We start from the raw sequence: 21061 nt of genomic DNA, 5'->3' as shown, positions 1-21061 counted from the left end.
TTTTTCAACATAATTATAAAAAAAAACATTTGGTCATATTTCTGGCATGAAATTCAAATCAAGCAATTTTATATAACAAAGTATTTTAAGCAATGCTTTACGCCCAATACTTTTTAATTATTATTGTTTTGTAATTATTTTTTTGCCTTTTTTTAAAAGCAATAGCTTGGAATACTAAACGACTTTAAAATTAAAACGGCGATTATATCATCGTACGAAGTGATACGCGCTATATAAGTAACTTATCTGGAATTCTTACATCAATTTTCAATTAAAATATTTTAGAAACTAAAGACAGTCTTGACACTTTTTTCATATAATATCAATGATAATTGAAAACTAATTCTGTAGTAAGTTTTTTTCTACTATGCAGAGTATTTGTCGTAATTGCTCTTTAATAAATACATAATTTTACTTTCAGTTAGGCAATCCCGAAAAGATTGTATAAGTATCCATAATTTACGATTTACGTGTTTATATCGTAGCAAGGTCCTTGAATTTGTACAACGTTTATCCGCTAACCTAAAAATGGCAGCGGTACACAGATTCGCCCGGTTCACAGAAAGGGCGAAATTTTTGAGTAAGTGTTACTTTATCAATCAGAATGGCACCCAAGGGTCATTTTGCACGATGGTGCAGCAGCCGCAGAGGATGCGGTCAGGTCTGGTGAAATTTGCTCTGATCGGCGCAGTGACCGGCACCGCAGTGGGTGCGGGTTATGCTTATCGCAGGATCAAGGAGACTCGGAAGAACATCGCCCTGGAGGGAACGCAATTGGAGACTGCATTACTCAAGCACAAGCCGCCTATCACTCCGTCCCGGAAGGTATCCCGATGATCGTGAACGATTGCACGCTGCGTATATCTTGCCTTGATGTAATCGCACCTGTTTTATTTCAGATTACATCCCCGGTGGATTCCACAGGTTTAAAACTTACGTTATTCCAGTATCAGACGTGCCCCTTTTGCTGTAAGGTGGGTAAAACTTTAGAAATCGCAGACAGCAGAATTTCTAATTGTATAATTTCTCTCTAATCTCATCTCTTTCCACAGTTCGATATTTCTTCAATAGCTAAAGTCAATAATTCTATCTGTATTATAACAGAATAATACAGATATATGACAAGCTAATTTACCGAATTAAAATCTGAATGGAATTATTTATACTTCAGGTCAGAGTATTCTTGGATTATTATGGGATATCTTATGACATTGTGGAGGTAGACCCAGTGCTTCGTAAAGAAATTGGATGGTCCTCGTACAAAAAAGTTCCAATCCTCTTGACCAAAGTGGATGGAGGTTATCAGCCCTTAAATGACAGCACCATGATAGTATCGCTTCTTGCCTCCTACTTTTACAACACATCTCACAAAATCGAAGAACTGGCCAATTATTATCCGAGTATAGGCATGCATGAAGAAAATGGCAAATTTAAATATGAGATTATAAACAAGTATTTTCTCATGTTCAATAAGCAGCTTCCAAAGGATAGATCGATGAACGATATTACGTATGTGAAATCTAATATATACATAATTGGATAATCAATCACACATTTTATACCATTTTACTGTTCTTTTATGTTTAGCGAGGAACGTAACTGGAGGAAGTGGGCAGACGAGGTGTTCATTCACACTCTTTCGCCAAATGTCTACAGAACAATCAATGAATCCTATAAGACGTTCAATTGGTTCTCAGAAGTGAGTGAATCTGTAAAAAGCACTGTGTTGCATAATTTAATCAATTTTTCAATTATTTAATAATTACGATTAAGAATTTAGTTTTTGATTATAACAAACGATTAAAATTTTTCAGTTGCTTTAAAATAAATTTTGAGCATTAATTGATTAAAGTTTGAATCAATTAAAAGTTATCAATATAATTTTTGAAATATGATTAAAAATTAATTGTAAAAAATTGTTTTAACATTTAATTTCATTAATTGATTATATTAATTATAATTTTATATATTTTGAATTTTTAATTAACAAATAAATTAAGCGATTAGCTCAACACTGATGAAAAGTAATACCACGTAGGAGCAATAATGTAAATAAAAAATAATTTTTAATCTAGGTTGGCAAATGGGAGGAGTATTTTCCATCGTGGGAGCGATTACTGATAGTAAACGTGGGTGCGATGGCAATGTGGTTGATAGGAAAGAAACTTAAAAAGAGGCATCGTCTAAAAGACGATGTGCGACAGTCGTTATACGACGAGGCAAATTACTGGCTGCGCGGTATCAAGGCACGTGGCACTACATTCATGGGCGGTAGCAAGCCCGATTTGTCCGATCTCGCGGTGTACGGAATTTTGAAGAGTATCGAAGGCTGTGATGCTTTCCAAGACTTGCTGACCCATACAAAGATTGGCATTTGGTACAATGCTGTCAGAGAGCAAGTTGATGCACATTCTGGTAACGCGAGTTTGAGTAGATAATATATTGTTCTCCCATATGTATAGAATTATTTATTTACATAATAAATCGTACTTATGAATATTACGATGTGGCTTAATAATATTACTCTAAGAAAAAATTTATGTAGGTCACTGCACCAGTCAAATAAATCATTCAATAACCAATTTTAATCAAATATGTATAAAAATTAGATGTAAAATAAAAATATCAATACTTGCTAAATTTATAGGAAATTTTCAAACAAAAATTAGTCCTATTTACCTATTATATCTGAATTAAATGATCGCCAGAAAGAAAAAAGAATTTGTCGAGTTACAATTTATTTTTTTTTAAGTTTTATTATAAGATTTTTTTAAATAGTCATTTGCTGGTAATTACTCAAGCGACTAGTGCAGGCCCTACCATTTATATACATAACAGTATAAATTATAAATTAAACTGCGCAAGGTAGCTGACGAAACATAAGTGCGAAGCCTTTGTTTTGAGCCTCTTGCATTTCATCGCCGTTAGTAACGACATAAAGTACAAATGGTTTCAAGTCCGCTAAAAATTTCATGAAAAAATATATAGTATCTCTATAATGTATAACGTAGCATTAAATGATTACCTACATATTTTTGTTATAAATCCATTTCCGCAAAATCTGTCTGTATTAACGGAAGCGCCATTCTCACGCGGGTCGGGTATAATCACGAAATCATTGGTGCAGCTAGCTCCAGATTCTGCCACCAAATCTGTGCCTGTTAATACACATGATAACTAAACGCCGTGGCAAATGGTAAGGTATTCTGCGATCCATGTTTTATAAAGTATATCTGACGCAATCAACAATTTTTGCTAAATTTACAAAAAACTTTCAAGGAAAAATTATCGATCTATACCTATTATATCTGGATCAAACGATCCTGTGTCTCCAGAAACGGAAAAGGAGAATCTATCAACTTGCGACCACTCGATAGTGCAATATCCAAGACTCATCCTGATGCACACGCCATAATGGTGATTCACCATCTGTCGCGTTCCTATCTGAGGAGCTGAATCAATTCTTTGTTTAGATCACTTCATTTATAATTCATGGCATTTGATTGACATTCGATTGAAGTGTACCTCGGACATTTTCCGTTGTACCAAAGTTGAAGCTCATAACAGTGCCGGAGACAGTCTTGTAATATTGTAAACATCCATTAGGAGCTGAAACGGAGACAATTTGTAAGTATCTGAGAACGATGATGAAAATATTCGCGTACCTCTGCATACAGAATCACATGCTATTTGCAGAATCCTTATATTCCAACGTCGATCGAACGCGTAATCTGCATTGGTGTCGACGGATATCGTGATTGGCGTTGCTCCATTAAAGTCAACGTATACTGAAACGAAATCTTACGTCTAGTTAATTCCGTTCTTCTCAATCTGTATGAAAATTTTCACAAATTTGATTTACCATGCTGGTTGGTGTTCTCTCCGCATATTCTGGGCACCGTAGACGAACCACCCGATACCAAAAACACATCTAAATCGCAAAATCCAGTTGAATTAGGCTGGGCCCAGGTGGCCTCCAGAAAATCTAGCCGCAACTGCAAATGTGAGAAACTTAAAGACTTACTCTCTGGAACTGATGCATAACGCGTGCGTTACCTGACATATGTTGGAATTACAGCGTTGCACCGTGATCGTGCATCGTTCTCCACCTCGATAAGTGATGGGATATCTTGGACTTACAAAGTACGTATTATTCATGTTGGTGGTGGAGCCGCAAGACTTTTGAACTGCAATACGTATAAATTCCGTCGTGTCAATTTTATCGTGAGGCACATTCATTTATTTTATGATCGACAAATTATAATTTTATAATTAATTCCGTTATGCTACTTACACACGCAGCAAGTGCCCAATCCGTTGGCGCATGGTCCCGATGGATTACCTCCGTAATTAATGCACTCCCGTCTTGTAAAGCACGTTCCATTAAGTTGATCGATGCTCGACAGGCACTCGGAGTTAGCGAAACGTACGACGCTGAATAGCGGGAAGACTGGGCGAAGATGCATCACGACGTTTAAAAAATATATATATATCTAAATGATATACTCATTATTCTTTAAATGACTTACACCTTTCCTGACGATTGGAACGGGAGTTAAATGATTTGATCTCTGAAGCATTATTTTTCAAGGATCGGTCCAAATTAATAGCCTGAGCACTTATGACACACACGAAAGTACAACAGCCGACTAATAGTATACTGATCATGTCTGGAGACGTGACTGATTTCAAGAATTTTACTCTGGCTCTCAGGGAATACCGGTAACGGAATATGTATGCTCAAACGATCGCCGCAATTAGCACATAACCGAACCCTCGGATTTACTGTTCCTTTAACTGTACGACGCTCTGTGAAGTACTCCTACTTTATTTATTCGAATAAAATACAGTTGTGATAGTAACGTGAATAGAAAAAATAACGCAGTTGCAAAAAGTTTCGCATATAAAAAACAAGTCCATATGTATATATGTATAACAGTGCACTATACAAGATTCGGCCCTAAATAGAAAGATTAAAACATTTCTAAAATATTTTTAACAATTTATATATATATATATGAAGATGTATACATATATGCCTGATCTGTAACAAATTTCTAATTCTACGTTATTTCAACCTGCAGTCACGTTTGGTGTCCGACAGAATGGACAGTGCCCGTGTCGCAACAACGCTAATTCGTAGTCGTCCGAATGAAACAACTGAAACATCACGGTCATATAGAACAGGATTTTGTAAAACTTGATCTTTTAAAATAGTGTTGTGTAATTTACCTTTAAACAGCATTTGCACAAGCTGACCTGCAGATCGGGCAAAAGATTCCTGAAGTATCTAGTCTTAAAAGGCTTAGGCCACTTAATAATTATCACTGTGGATGGATCCATACTTTTTAATACCCCTCTTCCAACGGTTACTGTAGAATTATTGGATTTTTCCTACAATAATCATTTTTTAAATTTTATTTTATAAAATTAACACTTTATGTAATTATATATTATCTTTGTCACTACCTCGTATCTCATTAGACGCGCGGTGAAGAGGTCAGTCTCATTGGAAGTCATGGTAAATTGATCGCTAACTGCAAGGTCATCGGGGGAAGGTAATGGTTCTTCTATCAGTTTTTCAGCTTCCTCGTCTGTGATATCGTCTTCTAATTCGAACTCGACTAATGGCAAAATTTCTATAAACGAATACCAATTTAATAGTGATAATTGTTTAAAAAAATCTACAGAAAATACAAGAATTTTAAGGATCTTAAATTTCTATGTACTCTAATCCGTTACTTACCGAACATAACAAAGGAATATTGAAATTTTAAGCCACATTGCGTGCAACTACTACCAGATACATTATTTGTCGGCATTAAAGGATTGAATGTGGAGCATTTGTAGCATAGAGGCAGTAACTCTTCCGGATCGCGATAAGGATAAGATCTGGCAACTAAAGTCGACGTTTCCACTTGCGTCTGAAGATTCGTAGGAATCTTCATCGAACGTAATTGGTCCAATAATTGCATAACCAGCTTGTTGGCACCCAATATTCGCGCTTGTTTCATCAGACTGTACATTATTGTCATCTTCGAGATGCCATCCAATCGCATGTTTTGCGTTTTCATGAGCAAATATCTCGAGATATTGAATAATGCCTCTGGCATTAGAGATGTAAAAGGCTCCTCCTAGAATAACATCAATATTATAAAGAAAAAGTATAACAGAGAAGATGTCACATTTCACATTACGATCGTACCAGATACTTGTATACTTCATGATACGCATAATAGATATCCGCTTTATCAGAATAATTGAGAAACATAATTTTTATCTCTTCCACGCTTTTTGACAAATCCAGACTCAACTGCGACAAAAGCCAGTAAAAGTAAGAGGCATCGCGAAACCTTTTTTCTATCACAGCGTTATTAGCTAGCATCGTAAGTACGAGTATGGATTCTTCCGGTTGTCCCGCCATTTGAAACGCTGTAACATACATTAAATGTTAAATATCTCGACGTTATACTTGTTATGTCCGTTGTGATATTACAGTAATCCACAGCACCTTCTTGAGCCTCGGAAAATCGTCCGGTTTCCGCCAGCCATCGTGCGTATGGTCCATATACCCGTGACTTCAATTTCGGATTTCTTTCTGCGAGTTCGAAGGCCTCGGGCCACGCTTGTGCGTCCACAAGCACGTCGGCAACATCAGGATCGTCTCCCAATCGACTAAAAATCTCCGCCGCGCCATGCGAAGCACCCAGTTGCTTAAGTTTCTTGGCGATCATGGACAGATTGTCTCTGTCCGCCTTATCCAATTGTCTGCCTACTTTGATCAACATATCAATCCAACCGTATTCGGCGATAATACTGATGGCACGATCGATATCTCCCGCTGAAAGAAACATTTCGGCTGCGGCGCGTGGCTCGCCCAAGCTTTTCGCCCATTCCGCTCGTCGCCGCAATAATACCGTACGATCCTAAAGATTCAAATAAATCGTTAAATTCAATGATGAATATTATCCAGTCATTTATTATTTTGTTAGTTGCTGTCATTATTTTACTTTATTTTGCTTTTTATATATTAATCCAGAACCACAACATTTTAAGCTCAAGCTTTAAAGTGTTGATTATAGGGGTGTGCGGATACCCAAAATTACGGGTACCCGAGCTTCGGGTCGGGTTGGGATTTTTTTTTGGGATCGAGTCGGGAAATTGAGTCAGGAATCAAAATCGAGTGGGGTCCCGAAATCCTGTCGGAACCCGAAATCCAGACAAAATCCCAAAATTTTGTAAATTTTGAGTACTCGGATCTAAAATCGGGTCAAGAAGCGGTCATAGATTTAAATACCTTATACACTGATGTGAGAAAAAAATTACTAAATTTTAATAATTATTTGTTTGAATATTGCCCCAATAAAATTTTTTCCAAACGTAAATATATATTTATTTAATACCAGGAGTAACCACTAATTTAATTATCATTTTTTATTGAGTAAATACTTATGTTCTGTAAGTAAATATTTCATTAGCAGTATTCAAATTTAGTAATTCAATATAAACAAAATGTCTTAAGTAAATTTAGTAATTTTTTTCTCATATCAGTGTGTATAAAGTATCTAGATCTCTGACCGCTACTTGATCCGACTTTAGATCGAAGTACTCAAAATTTACAAAATTTTGGGATTCCGTTTTGATTTTGGGTCTCGACCTCGATTTCGGGTCCCGACTTGATTTCGGATACTCAAACTTTACAAACTTTTGGGTCCCGACCCGATCTCGAAAAAAATTCCCGACCCGATCCAAATCTGAAATCTCGGATACCCGCACACCCCTAGTTGATTATAAACGGACCTGCGTGTTGCCGGAGGCAATAAATTCCTGAGCGATGTCAAACATCCGTAAATCGGAGTACATATCGAGAGCATATTGTTGTAAACCAGCTTTTTGATAGAGCTTCGCCGCATCGCGTAGTCTTCCCATAGCGGCCGCGGCAGTAGCCATGCAGGCTTCTCGTCCCCATTCACCCGACTTCAATTTCTCCTCCACCTCTGACACGATCTCTATGTAACGCAGCTTTTTTATTCGCGCAAACGCCGAGTATGCGATGTTTAATTCCAAATTATCTAAACACGCCGTCCCCAAGGCGAGCCAGTCCGATTCGGCCACACCTAAACACGCTATGTCGTAAGCGTGGCTGTACAAACCGATGTCTAGATATTGATACATGAACAACGATAATGGCACCTGCAATATATCATGCAAAGTATAATAAGAACGTTGTGCTATTTTATATATAATAATATTATACAATATTTCTTCAGATAATTTAAAACAAATTAGTCTTCAGACGATCAACAATATTGTGCAGTATTTAAATATTGTGCAATAACATTGAACGTTTAGAAACCACTTGACGTTGCAAGAACTTACCTCTAGTGTCATGATAGATGAACCGTTCAAACAGTACAGTTTCGAGCCGTTATGCCCTACGACGAAGCCAGAGAATTTTTGTCTATACTCGGAGAAGTTTGCGACTTTTATCGCGAGGTAGTTGCTGCCCGCGAAACACATGATATCTTCGAAAGCAATGTTGAACGCGACGCTGTTGACATCGTGGAATTCCTGCAGTTTCTCGCCGGTGCACAGATCGAACACGGAGAGGATACCAGCTTCGCTGACTACCGCCATTTTCTCCTTCAAAGAGCTGATGTCCAAGCATCTCACGGCATCATCGATTTTTGCGACGTGTGCGGGAAACGGATTGTCAAGATATATCTTCATTACGTGTCCGCTTTTCAGACCTAGTATCAAAACTCGTGTTAAAACTGTTGGCTTATCAAGATAATAAATTTTTCTTTCAAAATTTACCAGCTATTAAACATTCCTGTCCGGCAGGACCACCCGCCACCTTGATGTAAGTGATAAGTCCATCGAGTATCCATTCTCTCTCTATTATCCCCGCGAACGAGAGACTTTGCAGACGTCTTTCCAGGCACAAAACTAAGTGATTCGACGTGACAACCAACAGATTGCAATTCAATGTCTGATTAAGCTTGTCTCGTATCCTATAATGCATTACATCGCCTGCACCAGACGGTTCGTAAATGATTACTCGCTCAGATAATTGCACAGCTAGCCTGTTTCGATACACCGCAATCCGGCATACCTGGAATAGAATATAAGTATTTAAATTTAATAACACACTTTCTATTACAAAGTCGTAATACAATACAATTACTTCATCATTTCTTTAGATGTTTTGCAACCACTATGAATTAACATCTTATTTTTAAAATTGTGATATAATTAATATGTATAGATTCTTCAAAGAATTCTAGAGTTCTTTATAGTTTTCAAAAAGAGTTCCGATTAAATGGAAAAAAATAAAAAAATAAAAATTTACAAATGTGAGGTACCAATTGAATATTTTTACAAAAATTGATCTTAACTTTTTTGTCTAAAGTTTTTAACGTTTTGCAGACATTGTACTTACCAGATCTTTACATTTAATTCGAACTTTCTGACTCGTGATTAAATGCTGTATTATTACATCAGTCATGTTCTCTCTGTACGCGTATCTGTCGCCATATAGACCATGTACGACGTCCCAGGAAAGTTGTAGATACGTTATCGTTCCATCTTGAGTACCGAGTGCCTGAAAATAATCGCTAAATAGCAGATAATTAAAACAAGTAATGCCGCGCAAACTGTGTTACAACTTACAATATGCGAGGCGTTTGGATGAACGGCACAGCTCCATACCCATGACGAAAAGGTACCGCCTACGTTAACCAATTGTATGCCATCGTGCGTCATCAATAGGCATTGTTTATTACTACCGCAAACGAGAAGGTATTGACCTTCTGGGAAGTGAGTGACTTTAAGTGGTATAAAACTGAATGACCTCTCTCTTCTGATAGCTTCTCCACCGATTGTGTAAAATGTGATGATTCCATTCCAGTCAGCAATGCAGAGAATATCTGTAGCTTCGTCCCTAAACATCAATAAAATATTCTGATTTCTTCCGTCTTTAATTTTATATGTATCTATCTAATATGTAAGATTGTAGGTACTGTAAAGGATTCCATGATAAACTCCAAATTGGAACTCCAAGCTGTCGTTCAATGCGCGTTTTTTCTTCACCATTCTGAAAAATATTGATACATTTAGATTAGTTCATAGAATAGCATAAAGACACTATTATTATATATATATATATATATATATATATATATATATATATATATATATATATATAATTTTATTAAATATATTAAAAATATTTATTATATTTAACGCTAAATTGTATAACAATTTAATATATTTTTTTAAATAATACAATTTATAAAACATTATAAAGACAAAATGAGCAATATACTTTGTTTCTTATAGATACATGTCCAGTTGCAAGACCAAGAGCTAAGTATTGGCCATCCCTTGTCCATGCACAACAATTGACCCTCCCACCAGACTTTTGTTTCTGTACAGCTTTCTGTTCCACGGACCAAAAGGCAATATCTGAGAGCGAACAGCTGAGAAGCTGATGCGAGACAGGATTAAAATGCATTGATTGTACAGCTTCATTGTGTCTAAACAAAGGAAAATTATAAGATCTATTGAATATTCATATTTATCAGAGCTAGAAATAGAACCTACGAATATTTTAATATCCCTTCTAACTTGGAAGTCCAGATAATAACACTTTTGTCTGCACTTCCTGATGCAAATTTCTTGCCATCTCTTGCATAGCACACACAATATACTGTGTCTTTATGCCCTATAAAATATATGAACACAAGATTACATTTATAGAGAAAAAGAATTTTTATTTTATTTTAATAGCTAGACAATTCTTTCTAAGATAATTCACCCTTCAATGGTTGAATCAAGGCACCATCACTGGTCTCGTACACAAGGACTTGATTGCCAGAAGCAACAACTAATTGTGTACCATCCGGATTGAAGCAAAGATCGTATATACTAAAAAATATATAATAAGAAAGAAATAATGAGAGGTAACATCAAAGAATTAGGATGTTACTGAATGATAAAAAAGCATTTAATAGTTCAAGCCTTTGTGAAACAAATAGTAAAATATAAACTTAGAAATTTATTTTTCATTTTTATATATCATATAGATAATAAATTATACAATAATTTATAAATTAATATTAGACATATTATTCTTATAATTCAATTCCTCGTCTCATAAAGGTTCAACAAGGCAACTTTTATGCAATCTAATAATCTTTAACACTTTCACTCCTCACATTCTTATTCAGTACATTTACAAAAATTAATTTATAATTTCTGAGAGAGAACTGTTGATCTACTCGAGTTTTACCATTGATCCGACTGCACTTTGTCGACCCATGCTGGATGTGCTCTCATTGTCACATTCAGCACAGATTGTCTAATATTGTTGGATCAGCCTACAACAATATTATTCTATGTTTCTATAACACACGAGAATGTTTCAATCTGGCGTTCGTCCAGTTGCCATGGCAATTGCAAATCTATATATCGACAGGTTTGCTGTTAAAGACGAGAGCATATTCTAGAAGTTTGCTTACTCTTGGTAAGAAAGGGTGCGATATTACCCAGCGAGGTATTCAATAATCAAAAGCCGGAGCGACGCGGGCATATCCAATCTCCTCCCGGTTTTACGGTGCAGATTTAGGTTAGTCGATTGCAGCATTGCAGCAGATTGCAGAATAGTAGGCAGACGTGTGCAAGTACTGCAAGTTTTATTTTGTCGAGTTTATTCAACGGATCGAGTGTTTCGTGCTTTTAAAGCACGCGTGTAGTGTTGTCATTGTATTGAGTGTCTGCCCCGCATTAGGCGGAAACAAAAGCGCAAAAATGAGTAATTCAACTATTTCGGATCAATCGCTGATGGACAAGTCGATGCGAAGTGTCTTCGGTGAGTAATTTAACGTACGAGTTGTAATGCTGCTTATTGCGTCTGCATAATAATAATGTGACATCGCAACGTTTCCAATTGTTTTACAGTCGGGAATATCCCGTACGAGGCTACGGAAGAGAATCTGAAGGATATCTTCAGCGAGGTTGGACCTGTGCTTTCGTTTAAGTGAGTCCATCATGTTTCTCATTGCTCACTATAATGCTAATTGCATTGAACAATTTATTAAAATCGTATTACCGAATCTTTCGATGTATCTTTAACATTTAAGATACAAATGTTAGCAACCAGTTTTAGAATAGTACAATGTTATAAGAATTAAGATAGAACTTAATAAACTTGAAACTAAAACTTAAATTTGTCAGTGTTATCGTCTAGAATGTTTACAAAGAAATTCTTTGCAGTAAATAAATATATAGAATATAGTTCTTTAATGTATTGTTTATATCTTGTACACTTGTTTTTTTCTTTTTCAAAAAAATATACAGTCACAAAAATAATTATTCAGATACAAAATATTAAGAATTTATGCTACAAATTGATCATATATTATACATTTTTAGAGAAAATTCAATTAGAAGTGAAAACTCTCACCTGTTTATGAGAAAATCCAACTCTGTACTCCATAATTATGTATTTTAGCATAAAATAAATTTAGTGATATTTTATAAATGTAATTTACTTTCATTTCTAGTTTTTTTTTTGTATTTATTCATATATTCAATTGTAAACAGATTAGTATTTGATCGCGAGACGGGTAAGCCCAAAGGATATGGCTTCTGTGAATATAAAGATCAGGAAACAGCTCTAAGTGCCATGAGAAATTTAAATGGATATGAGATTGGTGGACGAACTTTACGCGTGGACAATGCTTGCACAGAGAAAAGTCGTATGGAGATGCAAAGTCTACTACAGGGACAGAATACAGAGAATCCTTATGGAGAAGCCGTTCAGTCGGATAAGGCGCCAGAGGCAATAAGCAAAGCCGTGGCGTCTCTGCCACCGGAGCAGATGTTCGAACTGATGAAACAGATGAAACTCTGTGTGCAAAACAATCCGAACGAGGCGCGTCAGATGCTTCTGCAGAATCCACAGCTGGCGTACGCCCTGCTTCAAGCACAAGTGGTCATGAGGATAGTGGATCCACATACAGCTGTCAGTATGTTGCACAAGGCCAATCCCATTCCGAGTGTATTAACGCCGTCCGAGAAGCCGATCCCGCAGGTACAGCCGCGAATCGAGGAACCATGGGCGCCACGACCTCCGCCACCTGTCAATGCTCCAGCGCCCATTTTCGCAGGTACGATAAAAGTCTGTCTTGTCACAATATTGTTATTCAAGAATTATATTAGTGATTACTAGTCGTAAAGAATTGCGCTAAAATCTTGAAATTGTATTCATTGATTTTCCGTAAAGTACCATTCGAGTACGGAAAGTAACGATTTATTAATGTAGTGATGCAATTTAATTTGATTGAACCTATTGTTTTCTCCACGTTTCATAATGTACGTATCATTTGAACTTTGAAGTCTTTACGACCAGCTGGACAAAGAGTTTAAATTTAAAATTCAATCCGTAAAAACAGGTCAGGACGTAGATCTTCGACTGAACAGACAGATAAATCCGCGTGTAGCTATGGATCAAGATTCGAGAGGATCACTGGACAAGGAATTTAAATTTGACATTCAATCCGTAAAAACAGGTCAGGACATAGATCTCCGACTAGACAGACAGATAGATCCGCGTGTAGCTAGAATGGATCAGGACTTGAGAGGATCGCCACAAACGCAGCCCGCGCCGGTTAGTGCGCCCTCGGTGATGCCGGCTACTGCCGATCCAAGAGGGGCAAACGCGTTTAATATTACGGACAAGTAAGTCGCTTTGCGTCGATTGGTAGATCTCAATTGTAAACTGCGTAATTGAAAGAGTTCTTTTTTATAGCATTCTTCCTGTGGAAGGAATCGAGAGGTCTCATATACATATACATATATATATATATATATATATATATCTCTTGAATTTAATCGTTGTTTCTTACATCAAAGCAACATTATTTTCAGTTTCTATCGCGATCCGAGGTCTGATAGATTCAACAGAGATTCGAGAGAACTTAGAGATTCCCGGATACCCATCGATCCTAGGATTACCAAATCTAATCGTATGTTTTTATTTTATTTTTTATACATGTGATTACATATGCATTTTCAGAATTGGGTACATTAATTATTATTAAATTAAGTTAAAGTTAACGTCTTGAAAAGTTAATTTTGAAAAGTATTTAATATTTTATTTGAAAAATTAAGTTTATATAAAGTAATAAAGAAATATTGTTCTTTTATATGTTGGAATGTATTTTTTTTGTATAAATTTTTGAAAAAAAAAATTAATAAGCTAAAGTTTATGTTTTAAAAATAATTTTAATTGAAGTTAAAAATTAACTAAAGTTGGTATCCATAGTCGATTCTTATATTTAAGTTTGAAGTACTGTCTTAAGATGTTATTGACCAATCACAGAGCCGTATTAGCATTTTAAGACATTATTCAAGACAGTCTTGAAATAAGATTCAATTATAAATATCAGCCTAAGTTAAAAGTTGTTATAACTTCTTAACTTTATTATTTAACTTTTAATTTTCTAATTAGTTATTACCCAATCCTGTGCATTTTATATAAGTCTATTGCTTTTATATGTCAAAGTAAATATTGTTTTTTTGGTGGATCGAATGTTAATGGATTTTTGTTTTATAAAACTCGTAGCGACTCCAGTTGCGCCGCCGATCGTTCCGAGACCGGTTGCTGCACCAACTGTGCCAGCATCAAGTGTTGTAACTAACAATACAACTGGCTCCTCTGCAACCGTGCTTTCGCAGCCCGCAAGTTCTGCAACTACGAGACTAGTGGCCGGAATGTCTCCAGCGGGAAATATTCCCAGCGGCGCATCTGATCAGGAAAAGGTACGTTGCAGTTTATGCTTTTATTTGAAATTTGATTACAAAAGATAAAGTCATCACAAATAAAATGTCCTTACAATTATCTTTTTATAAAATAAGAATTATGAATAAAAACAAAATTGTACACATATGAACGCGTAACAAATTTTGGTTCTACATCAGTGCTGCTCCAGTTTTGTAGTTTTGAACTTAAAATTAAAACGCATCGATGTTCGTACTCATTTCTCACTTTATAGTTATTTTTTTGTAGTGCGTGATACTCTTTTTCAGAGACGGGACTAGTTTAACTTAGTCTGGCTTAGTCATAAAAAATCTTTTGAGGGGTATTATTGATAATCTGTAATAGCTAATGTGTAATTGTTAATGCACATTGGATATAATTATATACATGTACATATGATTATATAGATTGTTTTGTTACATTACAATTATAATAATATTGTATTTTCATAATAATAATAATGTATTTTCTTAAAACATACAAGTATAAAATTATATTTCTGTAAGTATTATTACATATGCTCATGTATCTTATCTTGTTTTAAGAATAATAGTGTCTTATATTAGTAAAATAATATATTTTTAAACAATAAATAATATATGTCAAAAACGTTTAATGATCTTAGATCAATCTTGTTTCTGAGAACAAGAATCGCGTATTATGAGAAATTGAGAATAAGAATGATAATAAGCATGAACATGGATTCATTTCAACTTCAAGTACAAAATTACAAATCTTGATCAGTACTGAGCTATATCAACGCACGCATCAAAATATTCAAATAAATCTAAAATACTCAATAAGCCATTAATTTACATGTCCCCTTGTATTTTATCACATACGTAAAAAAATATGCTTACTATAGCTACGTTTAGACTATAAAATAATTTTTTTCACAGGCGGCTTTAATAATGCAAGTGTTGCAATTGTCAGACGAGCAAATTGCAATGCTTCCGCCTGAGCAGAGACAAAGTATCCTAGTACTAAAGGAACAGATTGCGAAGAGTACACAACGTTAGTGTAAGAAAGACAATTATATAAAATATTTCTTATACAATAACATATGTGATGTATTTCTATAAAATGAGATTTTACAATAAGATTTTAACGCTTGTCTTAGAAACTCATAACCTTTTTTATACGTATAAAAAATGAACTATCCATGGTTATGAATTCCTTCTCGATTTACTTAAATCAATATAAATCATATAAAATAAATGCAGTGGTTTAAGTAAAAACTTGAAGTCGTAAATAACTATCAGTCATCCTCGGTCTTCCTTGGGTACTTAAATCGATATAAACCTTCTTCTATTAAATGAGCATAAAAAAGTTCCTTACATGTTTTATCCTTATATAGTTCGACCACTAGATTATTTCCATCATTAATATCCTACGATGATGTGTGATTAATGTATTTTCATGTGATTTAAACAAATGAATTTCAAACAGGCTTACCTTAACTTTGGCCACAACTGCTTGATTGTATATTTCATCTAATTTCGACGCTAACAAATCAATATCGTTGGAGACGAAATCTAATCCCCAAAATGTGCATTTGATAACCATGGCGGGTAATTCCAGCCATTCTTCCTTTGGTACACGTAAATCGTGGTCTCTATATAAATTTTATTTTTGTTACATAAATGGCACAAAATTGCACAAATATGAAAAAAATCGATATCATTAATGCTCAACTCACTTGGAGAGTACGTGGACTTTTTTATCTTCATGATTACCATAATCGACGTAATACAGTGAAATTTTTACGTAAGGAGTGTTTGGAATTTTTTCGCTATTCGTGATAACACACCTATACCACATATCATCAGTAAATTTCGCAATGCATGGAGTATCTAAGAAAAATTAAAAAATGAAGACTATTGACAATTTTATTGAACGTATCGTGTTGCGTACCAATTCGATCATGTACAGTTATATTTATTTTATTTTATTTCTTTATAAAGAAATTACTTACTTTTTGCAAAAGTCTCAATTAATGGTTGGTAACAAGTATCAGTTTGTAACTCTGCCATTATGGATTGGTATCGCAAATAATATTCGTGAAACTCCTAAAAAAATGAATATAAATTAGATCAACACTTTTTTTATGTGAAAGATATTTAATAATAAATTTGCGTAGACCCACATTAGAGAATATGTCGTCGTTATTTTCAGCCAGCTGCGCGTATGAAGTGATGGGATCTCTGTTGCAAAATAATACTAATTCAATGTATTTTATATCTTGAGGAATAATCAATCGTTTGTATGAAACAAAATAATCTTCTTCCTCCGATTGTAGGTGCGGCGTTGAAGAAATCAGATGCGCGTTCGTCAAATTCATGTCTATCGAAGATGAGCTTTCAGTGTCGGATGCTTGTTTGCTCTTGTGCTTATCCAGCAATTCCATTTTTGAAATTTCCGCTACATTATCACTCATCATATTCTCGGTTAATGTAATATCCTGCATATTTGTTTCTAAGGTAGATTTTTTGGAAATATCGGCTATGCATAGCTTCTCGCAATCGCTTATTGTATCTTCAATCACAACATCTCTGGTAGAGTCCAAATTCGAATTTTCATCTTCGGAAATGTCCGAATCATTCCACTCTTTACGTTCAACCTTGATACTCATATTCATGTGATTTACAAGATATAACAGAAGATCACATTTCCATGGCCGTAATAATGTTATCGATACCTACGGATAATGAGTTATTGCATGCGTAGCATTATTACAATAAAATTGTTATCAAAACTTATTAAAGGCTTTATATTAGAGACTTGTTTATATTCGTACATTATTACTGACATAAATCTGGACATAACTTACAATTAAATATGCGGACTGGCGCTGTAAAATGGACACCTTGCAATCCTGATCCACGAGGAGCGCGTGTATGCGGTCTAGATCATGCAACATCCATTTACCATTTGGCGATGCCTGTTGTATGAAGAGGACACAAAGAGAAATTAAAAAAAATTATTACGAATACAAAATTATACATTAACTTTTCGTTTGCAATCTGAAGCACAAGCGAAATTTCATTCTTAAACATCTCTACTCAAATTTCAATTTTTATTAAATAAAGATTTAACATTTAAATAAAAAAATTATTTGGTAATGTAACATGGATGTTGAAAAGTAATTTTAATTTTTTTCATATTTTTTGAAAGCACAATAAAAAAACTTGGGTTGGGCAAAAAAGATCTAAATTACAGAAGATCATTATTGCCGAAAAAATCCTATTACCGGTCTTAGTCCACTTATGATGCATTTTGTGCATTGGATAGGAATATGTCCCAGTCTAATATGATCCGTTACATGTTGTCTCTCGCAGTCTTCCACATTGCCATAATCGACAAATTCCACCTAGATTCAGAGCATATGATCAAAAAAGCAAAAACAATAGTTAAAAATAATAAGTTATTATTTCTTACCTGCAATATATTTCCTAAATCTTTTACAATTTTACCCCTGTACCATTTTTGGTTCTGATGATATTGGGCGATACATAAATCTCCCTCTTTCCATATTTTGTGTTTGTTTATTTTAACCTTTTTATAATGACTTTGCAACTCGGACTCTATATACTGCAGCACATCAGCATCTACGACAAGAGCGAAACGGTAGGGTTATTATAAGCATAGTTTTCGAATAAATAAGACTGCTATATTGTAAAGATGTAAATGATGTAGGTAATAAATATGTAGGTACAAATGAATGCAAAATTCTGTGCAAGATTAGAAAGGAACTTTATGTAGATTACTATTATCAATCAAGGCAAACTTACTACTTTTCTTAGGATGCAAATACACGACGCATTTGTTATCCACATATGTTGGTATAGCATGAAACACTTCCTCCGTTATTTCTTTTGGTGGTAACCAGTCCGAGAACTTTACCGCACATTCGGTATTTATCGTCGTATCGCAAATGGTACTCACAAATGAAGTGTTTAAAATATCAGTATTATTACAATTTGACATATCAGTTTGATGCGATATAATCGTATCATCCATTTCACTCTCGTCCATTTTGTTAAACCACTTTACTTCTTCATTGAACGGCGTGACCCAATTACTACTCTCTAACTGCTGTTTAAATTCTGCAGCGAGAATTGAATCTGCTTGTGCGAAGTAGCTGTTGAATTAGATTAGAAATTATAATTCGAACATTGCATGCAAATTAAACCTCTTTTTGTATTGAATTAATTTCTTACTTCTTAATGGGCAAAGCGACACCCTCATCCACCAACATTCGGTTGATAGAATTGACCTCTATTCTAGTCGGCGCTAATGGTCCTGGTACCTTAGACTGTCTTACCCAAAGTACAACAGGTATCACGTCATCCAAAACTTCTTCTTGAATCTTAACATATGCGATACGAGTAACTTTATATATTTTTATATTCGTAATCAACTTTGTTGCATGCAGCAATTGCAATATTATTTTTTCACATAACTTTCATCAAATAGTCTCTGAATACATTTTATATAATCCATAAATTGTGTCAGAATTGAAGACAGAATTTTATTTGTAATATTATGCGTAAAATATAAATACTTAAAGAGAAAATTGGATAAAATACATATATATAAAATTTATATTAAAATACATACGTCAAATTACATTGCATATAAAACTATTAATGAAATTTTATTCTAAAATCTGACACAAATTGTTATTTAAAGAGAACTTTTACAAACAATAATCCGTCAAATAAATTAGCGTAAAAGAAGAAAAAAAGATGAACAGATTCTTACCGGTTTAGTGATGTAAAATTTGCAATACATATTGTTTCGTATAATGTCGGACAGTATTGTGCAGGATAACGTCGGCCACATGGCTGATCCACCACATGGTAGGATACCAGCCAGCTTCACCTTAAAACAGTATGTCATTTCCTTCGCGAATTTCGAATGGAGGATTTGTATATCCTGCATCGTCACCGTTTCCTCGATACCCATGTCGTAAAAATAAACTAACACCTCTGTTGTAGATATTATCTTCAATATTTTTGCGCGGAAGTAGGACTTATCCTTTGCGGAATAAACAGCGCACAATGCGCCTTCTTTCCAATTGCTCCGCGGTGCGGAAAGAAAGTTATCGTAGAATTTTTGCATCGCCGACATCATTTTCGTGTTCGATTTTTCATATTCCGTCTGCGCAACGAAGATGCAGTCCGGTGTAAGCACTCGTTGAATACGCACTTCTACCTTGAACGGATCTTTGAGCGTGTCATCTTTTTCCGATTTATTAGTCACGGTCTCATCCAGTGAAATACCGAAGTCTTTGACAGTAGTATCAGATTTTTCCAGTATTGAAGGATTCAAGATTTCCCTGAACTTAGGCATCCTTAAATCTGTTCCGTATCCTAAACTTGATTTTTTAGATTTGTTCTTAAATTTGCTACATCAGAGAAAAGAAAGAATAAAAAGTAAAAAATCAAGTACCGCATGTCGAAGACAGTTTTTTTTTTTAATTTCATATAACACTTGTACTCACTTCATAATAACATAATCGTTAACAACGCCTGCGGTTTTTAACTGACGACTGATGTCGACAGTCGACATATCGTTGTGCATCAATCCATGGTATCCGTCTTCTGTTTTTTTCTTTGGATTCACCGTGATACACCTTGCTTGATTGAAAAGAGTCATCAAAGTTTCACAAGCTTCCCGTTTCCATGTCCCATCAGGTTGAGACATTATATACATCAACGATATTTTTATAGCCTGAATCGAACAAAAGAAAACGATAAGTGTTGGTCCACAATCTTGCTTTAAGAGGCCGTAAAAAATTGACCAATCACAGTCGATTATTCTCCTCACATTCAACTGTGGTTAGTCATTTTACAGCCTCTTAAAGCAAGATTGTGGACCGACACTAATATGACCGCCTATGTCATTCTGTATACGGAAAAGAGACTGACTGACTGACTTACTTGCATCTTAAAGTTGATGTATTCAAATGGAATCACTCGTAATGCGTCGCGATTTTGAAGCAAGGTACGTCCCCAGTCCACGCAAAATACTCTAACTTGATTTTCATTAACTACTTCAGTGATTTCACCGCGATACCAGATATCGTCGTCCAATTGTATAGCGCATGGTAAACCTGATAAATTTACATTCTTAAGATAAAACCTTTTTAAAGAAAGTTAAAGACTATTAAATTGCAATTATAATTATATACATATATATAGTAAAAATATTAGTTTAATTAAAATGTGTCAT

The 21061-nt window shown here is 34.9% G+C and overlaps 5 protein-coding genes and 1 long non-coding RNA gene across 8 annotated transcripts in view; 3 read left to right on the top strand and 3 right to left on the bottom strand.

Moving 5' to 3' along the window:
- Positions 1–362: 362 nt before the first annotated feature.
- LOC105200510 (prostaglandin E synthase 2) lies at positions 363–2502 on the top strand. The gene is made up of 5 exons (XM_011168092.3): positions 363–825; positions 900–974; positions 1172–1509; positions 1588–1699; positions 2076–2502. The coding sequence occupies exons 1-5, from the start codon at positions 529–531 to the stop codon at positions 2436–2438; spliced, it is 1185 nt and encodes a 394-aa protein (XP_011166394.1). The 5' UTR covers positions 363–528; the 3' UTR covers positions 2439–2502.
- On the bottom strand, positions 2450–4701 carry LOC105200569. Its single transcript, XM_011168201.3, has 9 exons — positions 4530–4701; positions 4295–4450; positions 4057–4187; positions 3863–3995; positions 3666–3788; positions 3526–3609; positions 3300–3452; positions 3030–3158; positions 2450–2961 (listed from the first exon to the last, which is right to left on the bottom strand). The coding sequence occupies exons 1-9, from the start codon at positions 4666–4668 to the stop codon at positions 2852–2854; spliced, it is 1158 nt and encodes a 385-aa protein (XP_011166503.2). The 5' UTR covers positions 4669–4701; the 3' UTR covers positions 2450–2851.
- LOC113003720 lies at positions 3491–4501 on the top strand. The gene is made up of 3 exons (XR_003268638.2): positions 3491–3627; positions 3697–4003; positions 4079–4501. It is a non-coding gene; the product is annotated as an uncharacterized LOC113003720 (long non-coding RNA).
- A 111-nt stretch (positions 4702–4812) lies between the features above and the next one.
- Positions 4813–11459, bottom strand: LOC105200511 (intraflagellar transport protein 122 homolog). The gene is made up of 16 exons (XM_011168093.3): positions 11294–11459; positions 10820–10929; positions 10606–10726; positions 10328–10538; positions 10023–10096; positions 9673–9943; positions 9443–9604; positions 8818–9115; positions 8380–8750; positions 7801–8193; positions 6512–6926; positions 6206–6432; positions 5747–6134; positions 5470–5639; positions 5233–5394; positions 4813–5160 (listed from the first exon to the last, which is right to left on the bottom strand). The coding sequence occupies exons 1-16, from the start codon at positions 11338–11340 to the stop codon at positions 5074–5076; spliced, it is 3507 nt and encodes a 1168-aa protein (XP_011166395.1). The 5' UTR covers positions 11341–11459; the 3' UTR covers positions 4813–5073.
- A 134-nt stretch (positions 11460–11593) lies between these two features.
- LOC105200514 (cleavage stimulation factor subunit 2) lies at positions 11594–15997 on the top strand. Of its 3 annotated transcripts, none has more exons than XM_011168100.3 (8): positions 11594–11872; positions 11962–12040; positions 12607–13172; positions 13575–13743; positions 13814–13840; positions 13933–14030; positions 14630–14826; positions 15724–15997. In XM_011168100.3, exons 1-8 carry the CDS (start codon positions 11812–11814, stop codon positions 15841–15843), a joined length of 1317 nt encoding a protein of 438 aa, XP_011166402.1. In that variant the 5' UTR covers positions 11594–11811; the 3' UTR covers positions 15844–15997. The 3 variants fall into 3 exon arrangements, with proteins under 3 accessions (XP_011166402.1, XP_011166400.1, XP_011166401.1); XM_011168098.3 differs by having other exon boundaries at positions 11597–11872; positions 13458–13743; XM_011168099.3 differs by lacking the exon at positions 13814–13840 and having other exon boundaries at positions 11597–11872; positions 13458–13743.
- Positions 14828–21061, bottom strand: part of LOC105200570 (RING finger protein 17) — a 148357-nt gene continuing 142123 nt past the window's right edge. The window contains exons 15-27 of the mRNA XM_026134319.2: positions 20770–20942; positions 20331–20560; positions 19589–20234; positions 19045–19193; positions 18616–18965; positions 18263–18432; positions 18075–18194; positions 17655–17765; positions 16971–17522; positions 16800–16893; positions 16524–16677; positions 16280–16439; positions 14828–16214 (exon numbers count right to left, since the gene is read on the bottom strand). Coding sequence (XP_025990104.2) covers positions 16083–16214; positions 16280–16439; positions 16524–16677; positions 16800–16893; positions 16971–17522; positions 17655–17765; positions 18075–18194; positions 18263–18432; positions 18616–18965; positions 19045–19193; positions 19589–20234; positions 20331–20560; positions 20770–20942 — 3041 coding nt within the window. The 3' untranslated portion in view covers positions 14828–16082. The remainder of the gene's footprint in view (positions 16215–16279; positions 16440–16523; positions 16678–16799; positions 16894–16970; positions 17523–17654; positions 17766–18074; positions 18195–18262; positions 18433–18615; positions 18966–19044; positions 19194–19588; positions 20235–20330; positions 20561–20769; positions 20943–21061) is intronic.

Source organism: Solenopsis invicta, chromosome 6 (assembly GCF_016802725.1).
Source record: "Solenopsis invicta isolate M01_SB chromosome 6, UNIL_Sinv_3.0, whole genome shotgun sequence".
Classification (NCBI taxonomy): domain Eukaryota; kingdom Metazoa; phylum Arthropoda; class Insecta; order Hymenoptera; family Formicidae; genus Solenopsis; species Solenopsis invicta.
The sequence above is the reverse complement of the archived record's forward strand: the minus strand, read 5'-3'. Positions and strand labels throughout refer to the sequence as shown.